Source organism: Wickerhamomyces ciferrii, contig 00281 (genome assembly GCF_000313485.1).
Source record: "Wickerhamomyces ciferrii WGS project CAIF00000000 data, strain NRRL Y-1031 F-60-10, contig 00281, whole genome shotgun sequence".
Lineage (NCBI taxonomy): Eukaryota > Fungi > Ascomycota > Saccharomycetes > Phaffomycetales > Wickerhamomycetaceae > Hansenula > Hansenula ciferrii.
This window is the reverse complement of record NW_011887459.1, coordinates 10291-20383: the sequence shown is the minus strand read 5'-3', so window position 1 is coordinate 20383 and position 10093 is coordinate 10291. Positions and strand designations below refer to the sequence as shown.

Sequence of the window (10093 nt, the reverse complement as noted above, 5' to 3'; positions counted from 1 at the left end):
ATACAAGGGCTAGGTTTGAAATATTATTAAATAATTGGAAGTCTCAATCAAATTTAATAACAATGCCAAATGATACTAAAATTATAACAGAATCTGAATTCCCTCAAGTATTTGGAAGCTTTATAAGACAACCTGCAAGTTTCCTAGTTGCATTCTACGCATGTGTTAGACAGTTAGGTATAACTAAACTGAGAAATCAACAAGTATTTGTGGCTAGAAGAACTCAAGTTGCAGGTATGGGTGTTATTATTGCACTTTTCTTTGCACCATTAAAGAATAATCATATTGGTGTTTCAAATGGATTAGGTCTTGTACAAGAAGTTACAAGCCTTTATTATTGTGGTATGCTAAACAATTTAAGTTCATATTATCCTGATCAAAGAAATTATTTTTATCATGAAGATGGTCCAGTTTATATTTACCATTTTTTTTAAGTTATATGATTGTGGAAGTTCCTTTTGAAATGATTTTAAGTTATATATTTGCAGCTTTTTTAGGACCAAGTTTTGGACTGACAATTAGAGCTGCAGAAATGTTTTACTCTATAGCTTGTGTTTCATTTCTTACTACATGATGTGGTGAAAGTTTAGGTATTATTACAGATACACTGTCCCATCATGTGGGGGTTTCTGTTAATATTGTTTCAATTAGTTTATCGATTGGTACATTTATGGATGGTATTATGTCATTACAAATGGATGGAGTACTAATTAAAAGGTAAAAGTTGGATAACTATTTAAAAATTTGGTATGAGTATTTTGTCAAAAATGGCATTATCTGATGATCTTAAACTTACAATTCTTCAAAAGATAATCAAGCTGACTGTCATTTAATAATGGCGGTGTTGTCTCAAGATAATATAATTTGAAAGTGACATATAAAAAATTCTTACTTACAGTTGCCATTATTTATCATGCCGTTGCTTTGGGTATTGGATTTAGGAAACAATCATTGTTTCGTGTTCTGGTCAATCTTCATATTAATATTGACGTTAATGTTAAAATTATTTATTCTAAGAGAACGAGTATTTTAATCTCAGAATATTACGCTCATGATTGAAGTTGAAAATTCGTATAGAGAATATAATTAGTGTATATATATTGAAATCGACGGTGCTCAATGCAATACATAGCAACAATTTAAAAACGGTAATATGAACCCCTTCAAAGAAAGGACAAAAAGGACAATTGATTAAACGTCAATTTCATTATCATTAATTTCTTCCTTTTCATTATTATGAGTTCTAATATGTTGAGTTAAATTATCACTTCTTGTTGACCACATAAATCACAATTAAATGAATCATCATTTGTATGTAAAGTTCTAAAATGACATTTTGAATGTTCTTCTCTTCAAAATCTTGTCTTCTAAACCTCCTTTAACAATACGTACAAACAAATTGTTTTTGTTGCATCATAAGCCAATGAATGTTTACGACCTCTTCTTGCTGATTCATTAATTACTGGTGGTTGATAATATCCTGGTGGTTGAGGAATTATATCACCTTCTGGTAACGCTGGTATAGGGGGTATATTATCATTATTAGTATTAGTATTGTTGCTATTTGAGCTTGAATTAAATGAAGTTAAAGTTGCCATTCTTTTGAACTTATATATTGATTTTGAACGTTTTTTATTATCTGTATTAACATCAGCTAGAAAATAACCCAGCATAATCTGGTAACTTATTTTCCTTTATAATTTCGACTCCTGATCTTCATCATTTTCAAACTTCATATGTTATGATGAATAATTATTATCAAAATTTGAATTATGATCTGTTGATAATGGAAAATCATTTGTTACACCATGATTAAATTTTAAGTTCATTGTAATTTGAACATTTTCTTGTTGTTCAATATCAATTTCTGGAATAATTTATCTAAATTTAATTCAGGAATTTGTGGAAATGAGTTCATTATTTTCTTCTTTGATTTCAGGTTCTGATTTATCACCACCAATACGACCATTTGTTAAAGCACTGACTAAACTTGATTTGGTTTTTTTTTGGTCTAGTAGTACAATTACAATTCTTTATATGAGAGTTTTTAACACACATTTTCTGTTCTTGGTTCAGTTTCAATGTTAAAATCTTCATCAGTCAAATTTTGAACATTAATTGAATCATTCAGTGGGATATTTTCAACATCTTTAACTAAATTTGATAAGGTCTTGATCAGAATCTTCAATATCTTTTATACCCATATATTGTAAATTTTCAAAAAATTCATGAGATTCTTTGCATGATGAACCTAACAAGTTGTACTATCATTATGTAAATTTCCTAAACTTGATTAACCAAAATTAAAATTCTAAGCATGAAATCATTTAATTCTGTATTATTGTTATAATAGTCAGATTAATTTATCATAATTTAAATTAAAGAAGGCATTAAAGATTTACTATCATTTTTATAATTCTCATCAACTCTAGAAATGATTAAATCACTATTAAAATTGAATTGATTTTGGTTTTAATTCTGGGTTTGTTGATGTTTGGTATAATTGGGAATACCATTGAAGGAGTTCCGGTTCACTGGGCTTTGAAAGACACTTTCTATGATGTTGTATACAATGAATCTGTTCACATTATTCTCTGAGTTGCAATATATTCACTTTAATTTTATTCTTTATTGTTTGTTAAATTTAGTTTATAATTGTCTTGTTTCAAATTAACTAAGCTAGTTATATGGTGTTATGTACCAAACTTCGTAACCTCCACTCAAAACGACCTAAATTGAATCTTTGATTAAATACTAACAAACCAGACAGTTGATTTTGGTGGTTTTAAAGCTTATCCTTATATCAGAGCATCTTCCATTGAATTGTTGTGCTTTTCTCTTTGGTAAAGAAGAATTTATGTTGAAGTTCTTTGAGCCTCTATCCAAATTTATATATCTAAAAACTGATACCCATTATACCCGTTTGTTCCTTACGATTTTTCATCTTGGGTAAAACAAACCATGGTGATGAAGCTTGAATTAGATCACCCCAAAGAAGTTTCTAAAGGACCCGCGAATTTGTAGATACGTTATAAAAAGATTTGAAAAGTCAATTTCTTTAACAAAAATTTATTTCTACATGATTAAATATTCCCATCATAAATTTGGTGCGTTCTTCTGGTATTCTATAAATTACTGTATGTATTCAGATATGATTAAGAAGGATCTAAGTTAACCAAAACAAAAAGCCCGTGTTCTGAGGTGACACAATCCACTGTTTAGCAACCATTTCTGTTTGTTCATTGTGCAACAATTAGCGTTCACTACTCCTATGAACTTAATAGTTATTGCTTGTTATTTCATATTCAATAACTATTGGTATTTGAACTTTATACCAATGAATTGTTTAATGTCCAAGCACTACAATATATGATCAAAGTGTTGTTAGATGTTCTGATGAATTTTGAAACAATTAGATTCTCGGATTGAACTGACACTTTGATTTGATTTTTGCACCATTAAGAAGCTGTAGATTTATAGACTTTAATAAAACAATTCAATTAATACTGGACTAATTATCCTTTGTACAATTCTATCTTTATTAATTCCCAAGTTGTATAAATTTATTTCGAAGGTTATGTGTTCGCGAATTTTACCCTCATCAAAAATAAAAAAATCAACTTTTCAACATTTTATTAAATTATATGGTACTTTACTGAAATAACTATTGATCAATAAACTAAAGATCTAAATGCTTCCCAACATGTTTTTGAAAAATAGAAGTATATTAGTCAATCCTATTAGACAACAAATTGCAAAATTGGCCACTTCTGCTAGTCCAGAATCAATAGTTACATCAACAGAACCAAACAAAAAACCAACACATATAATTAAAGATCATTCACAAGAAACTCCAAATTATGTTTTAAGTTCATTACGTGAATTCCCATCATTAAAACCAATAACATTCCAACCTGTTCATTCTTCATTATTAAACACTCCATTACGTCGTGATTTATTATGGAAAGCTGTTATTTATGATGCTGATAATGCTCGTGTTGGTGCTTCAAATCCTCCATCAAGAAATCAAATGGGTTATTCTAGAAGAAAATTAGCTGCTCAAAAAGGTAGTGGTAATGCTCGTGTTGGTTCAAGAGGTTCTCCGATCAGAGAAGATGGTGGTTATGCCTTGGCTAGAAATGCACCAAATCAACATGGTACTGAAGTTAATTATAAAGTTTATCAAAGAGCTGTAAGAATTGCCCTTAGTGATGCTTATAGAAAGGGGAAATTATTTTTAATTAATGATTCATTAGAATTACCAACAAATGATGATTTAACTATAAAGATGTTTTTAAAAAAATTTCAATTACATGATAAAAAATTATTATTTATTACAAATGAATTAAGAGAAAATTTATTAGAAGCAACAAAAACTTTTGAAAAAAAAATTGATGTTGCACAAAAAGAAGGTATTAAAGTTAAAGATTTATTAAAAGCTGAACAAATTTTTATTGAATTAAGTGCATTAAAAGCTTTCCAAAAAACTTATGGTGAAGAACTATAAACAATGGGGAGATTAAAGAAATAACAACCCATTATAATGATATCATGTATAGTAAAGAATCTTGTGTAAATAAGATAAAATAGATGTATATAGTCAAATAACTTTCGTAGATATACATTGACTACAAAGTATACTGACGACTTGATTTGAAAAATAATTAACTCACATTTTTTCAACATATGACAAAATAATTATTTCAAAATTGATCAAATATTATGAAGAATAATGATGAGGAATTCATGTATTAATTGAAAATTAACACAGCTTATATTAGAATTCATGTACAACTATATTTATTATAATCCTTTGAGATTGATGAAACCTTCAGAATCTAAATTATCATGAATCTAACCTTTTTGGATCTGTTCGAACAGAACAGTCGTTTTGAGATAAAAGGTAAAAAGGGGATTCCTAGACTCGACATTAATACCCGTTGGAACAGTACCATAATTATGATGTTGAAATACTTGATTGATAAAGGAAAGGATCATTATTTTTTGATTATGGTAAAATTTTATATGGTCTGAAAATTTTCGCGCAAAATTAGAGCAGCTATATAGATTACGACACATCAACTAGTTCAATTAGATCATATCTTACCATTATATGTATATAGCTACAACTTCATCTTTTGTTTAGAAATTAAATTTAAAAAAAGATATGATTCGTATCATATAAACTACAACACTGGTATAATCTAAAAACAAAACTCACATTTAATTTCAACATATGACAAAATAATTGTTTCAAAATTGATCAAATATGGAGAATAATGATGAGGAATATGTGTATTAATGAGTAATTAACACTTATTGATTAAAATTCATGTAATTTGATCTATAGCTGTTGGGATTGATAAAACTTTCTGAATCTAAATTATGAATCTAATCATAATCTGCAATTGATTCTTCTCAAAGAGCATGCTCCTCATCTATCAATAGATACCACGATTAGACGTTCCCACTCGTTGGAATAGCGCAGTACAGATGTTGGAATTCAGTATATCAAATATAGCTTGAAGTTTGAAGGAGTTTCTGCAATCTTGTTTTATTTGAAACTGTCCAAATTTTTCTTTCGCGCAAAAAACTATAGATTCTTGAACGTGGAACATTGATTACACATTGCACATTTAACAAGTACTTTATGACTCGAATCGATTCATCATTCGAAGTAAATCTCGGACTGCATCTGTGTACTAGTTGATTCAAAGTATAATTACAATTTCTCTTCTAAGATTGTTCATTGAAAAGATGTATATTTCAATATTTCATCATACTCACAAGATAATCTAAAAGGATCAAATCTTGATGAAAGTTATGTGAATTTTGAAAGATTTATATGTTAAACTTTAGTCATATTTGTTCAAATTTTTATATTTTTTGTTAAACCTCATTGATTTCAAGGATTTCCATATTATCATATTAATTTGAACATTTGAATTGACCGTTGTGATCTATTGGTTCAAAATTCCAGTGATACTTTCAATCAAAAATCTGAACCAGATGGTGTATAGGCTTAAATTATTTTAACGTCATAAAAATAAGAAATAGCAAAAACAATTTAGTTCAGTTTTTAAAACTCGAACACCAAACAAAATAAAACACAATTTTGTTCGTTGAAATAACGCTAAGTTTAGTGCTAATGGTACTTCTGATTTCACTATTCTTTTGAATTCGGATGAACATGAGAATTGGAACCTGATAGAACCTTATAATGTGGGTGCATTGGACGTCATTTGTTCAAGGTGTCGCTGGTTTTTTTCTTTTAATGTTGTTCATTGTATACCATAATTATATTGTTTTTAAAAATGCTTTTGAATTGGCGCATTTTCGCGTACCTCAATTTTGTATGGAAGCACGTAAGCACGTAGATAGCTGATTGTAGATGTACGGTTTAAAATATTGGATTAAATTACATTTCATTCTAGTGGATAAGTCATACACTAGCTTGTAAAAGTTCCTGATTATAATATTTATCAACATTTTTCGAACTGACTCAGATATGGGGTCGTATAAAGTGTACAAGTGCAATTCATTTTAGTTTCCAGATCTATTAACGCATTAACGTGTTGCTAGCTTGGGCATTGATAGTTTAAAAAGATAATTCGTAAGTATCTCTACAAATAACTCATTTGGAAAAACTGAATCAAATCACAAGATTTAATAAATGACAAGATAATTGTTTTAATTCAATCGAATCTTGATCAATTTTATCAACTTGTGATTGGTATATATATTATAACTTGACAAATACTATATATCACTTAAATATCTAGTAACAAGATATGTGAACGTATAAAGTAATTCCAAGTCATATGCTAATGTTAGATCAAAGAACAACATAGTCCAATGTTATTGTGAGTATTGCAACAAGCCACTTAAACATATGATAAAAAAATTCAGGCCGTGGTTATTTCAATAAAAAGTTTTTCCCTTATGCAAATTAAATTAAATCAGTACAATATCATTTGAAAAATATACATTATAGTAATAGTGTGGTTTTAAAATTAATCCATGAATTAAGTTAAAAGTTGTAAGTTGTAACGTTGTAACTTGTAACTTGTAACCTCATTTCAAAATAAGTTTTGTCAAAATTTACAAATTTCAGGTAGATTATTAATAAGTTATGTAACATGAAGCTTAGTTATAACTTATTATACATGATATATATATATGGCGAACATATCATCTTATATAATTATAGAGAGTATATTTAAAGATAATGATATTCCTTTACAAATATATATCGCTCCTTTTTATAACTACGCTTATAATATCAATTAGAAATGCAATTCAAGTTCAAAAATTATTAAAGAATCACAAAATATTGAGCATAAGACAAGATAATTGTTCTAATATATGATATAAAAACAACCGAATCCTGATCATTAAATGTCAATCTGTGACCCTAGTATTTGTATATTATATTCTAATCCAAACTAATATAAATTATACCTCTGATCTTTGAGTTTTGATTTAATGTTTAGTGACTAGATCTATAATAAACAGATTATATTGAGTTTTGAAAAACAACAGAAGTAACTCTAATTTTGGTCCCATAATTAGATATCTACCAGAAAAAATAAAACATCTGATATTTTACTATTTGTACATAATCAAAGATCTGAAAATTAAGATTAATGCTAAAAAGTTGTAACATCGATCAATAAGAAAAATCAAAAGTTATAAATTTTCGAAAAAGTGCGACATTAAGCTGCTTGCGCGCCCACCGCCCCGGCTGTTGCGTTTTTTGATTATGTAAGTTATTTGTCATTCTGATAAGTATATTAATTAATTATTTGATAAGCTTACTTTAATCGAGAAACCTTTGATGTTTGACTAATTGAAAGACTAAAGTGTGTAAACATAGTTTGAATATATTGATCATGAATATTAGGTTTTAGTTTAGTAGCTGGACTATTGGTATTAATATGAATATTACATATAAACGATTGAAGGATATGTTCAAGGTATCCAAGGAGTAAATCATATCTTAAGATCTGTCTTTTATATATTCTCGTGATTATAATGAAATATCGATATATATGTATAGCCTACACTTATGAATAAAAGCAATAAATTGTAAGAAAATGTCGTCTTATATCAATTAATCACAAAATTGACAAAGTATATTTTCAACTTTGATCAAAAATTGTAAACTGATATGGAAAATTTGATATTGATGATTATAGATATTGTGAAGTATCTTATTATTCATAATTTGACTTGAATCTTAACAAATGTAGAATTAATAAATCTTCAAACTATGCATATTATAATACTCCTGAATATAATTGAAAATCAAAAAGCTGATAACAACTAAAAAAGCTATGCAATCATTAGGATAGACTAAATTATCGTGAAACAACAATCAATATGAGACCAAAATATTTATGATATTTAGTCAAAAACATTCAAGCTTAAATTAGAGTGTCAAGAATGAATAACAAAAAAAACTAAAACATAGTTGAATAAAATAGAGCCAATGTGGTATAAATAAACATTTGAAGAACGAAATCTCAATTTTTGTAAAAATCAACAATCACATAACAGATCGAGCCCTAGTCAGGTGTAGGTTTATAGTCACATGATATCGCAGTACATACAACCCTAACACCAAGTAAACAGTCACAAGTATCTATAAATCAGCTACACCCATACACCACCAAACATTTTTGTAAAAATCTCACACAAATCACTTTCAAAGTTCGCGAATCCAATCTTTGAAAATTCAAATTTTCCGCGAAAACTCACATTTTTTTGTTAGCGGTTGGGAATCAGTTTGTTGCACTGTGGGAAAGATTGAGCATCTTGGTGAAAAAAAATTATAAACACTTTATCAAATACAATTCTAAAGAAAGACTTGTTGAAGTTTTAGTTATAACACCAAATCAGTCAAAATGTCTTTAGTTGTTCAAGAACAAGGTAGTTTCCAACACATTTTACGGTATGTCATTATACTATATGGGAGTTATTATTGTGTTGTTGTCTGTTGAGTGTTGAATGTTGAGTTATTGAAGAAAGCAAATTTAAAGAAGATTTATGGGAATAGAATAAAAGAATAATGTATCAATATCAAAGAATCAGGAGAATCAGAAGAATCAGTTTATCAATGAGAGTATTGAGTTATATTATTTATACAATTTTGGAGATATCAAATGGGCTCACTTAGTTTTACTATAAGGTTGAAATATAGTACTATATACACAACATATGAATCAAATTCAGAACTCATTCAAATCACACAAGACAAACACATAAACACATTTATCCCCTTTGAAACTTAAAGAACCACATACTAACTTATTTAATCTAGTTTGTTAAACACCAACGTTGATGGTAGAATTAAAATCCAATATGCTTTAACCACTATTAGAGGTGTTGGTCGTCGTTACTCAAATTTAGTTTGTAAAAAAGCTGATGTTGATTTAAAAAAAAGAGCTGGTGAATTAACTCAAGAAGAATTAGAAAGAGTTGTTACCATTTTACAAAACCCAACTCAATATAAAATCCCAGCTTGGTTCTTAAACAGACAAAAAGATATTGTTGATGGTAAAGATTCTCATGTCTTAGCCAATCAATTGGAATCTAAATTAAGAGATGATTTAGAAAGATTAAAAAAAATCAGAGCTCACAGAGGTATCCGTCATTTCTGGGGTTTACGTGTTAGAGGTCAACATACTAAAACTACTGGTCGTCGTGGTAAAAGAGTTTAATCTGTTTCTACGTTAGATTATTATGTTATTTTATAATTAATATCTTTTGTATATTTTTTGAAGCAAATTAAATTTATAATTTTCAAGGGAAAAAGATTGAATGTGTTTTGGAATAATTGTAGAGAATTATAATTACGCGTTTGAAACTTATGATCAGAGAAAATCAGACAAATGGGCTTATAACTATCACTTCTATTCAGAAATCATTTGTTATATTACTTATCAATGGTATCATCGTAAGTAAACATCAATATTTCGATGGTTAGTCAAATTTCAATCCTCTATATATATTCTGATTTTCACGATCCCGCGAGAAATGATATAAAAAAATTACTACCCGAAAATTCTACTCTTCTTAACATGATCATTTT

At 28.1% G+C, this 10093-nt stretch overlaps 3 protein-coding genes across 3 annotated transcripts; all 3 read left to right on the top strand.

Moving 5' to 3' along the window:
* Positions 1–62: 62 nt before the first annotated feature.
* BN7_6501 (putative ABC transporter) lies at positions 63–434 on the top strand (the record flags this gene model as incomplete). The annotated part of the gene is made up of 1 exon (XM_011272946.1): positions 63–434. One exon carries the CDS (start codon positions 63–65, stop codon positions 432–434), a length of 372 nt encoding a protein of 123 aa, XP_011271248.1.
* A 3257-nt stretch (positions 435–3691) lies between these two features.
* On the top strand, positions 3692–4507 carry YML6 (mitochondrial 54S ribosomal protein uL4m; the record flags this gene model as incomplete). The annotated part of the gene is made up of 1 exon (XM_011272945.1): positions 3692–4507. One exon carries the CDS (start codon positions 3692–3694, stop codon positions 4505–4507), a length of 816 nt encoding a protein of 271 aa, XP_011271247.1.
* Positions 4508–8906: 4399 nt separating this feature from the next.
* On the top strand, positions 8907–9722 carry RPS18A (40S ribosomal protein uS13; the record flags this gene model as incomplete). The annotated part of the gene is made up of 2 exons (XM_011272944.1): positions 8907–8953; positions 9323–9722. The coding sequence occupies 2 exons, from the start codon at positions 8907–8909 to the stop codon at positions 9720–9722; spliced, it is 447 nt and encodes a 148-aa protein (XP_011271246.1).
* Positions 9723–10093: the final 371 nt, after the last annotated feature.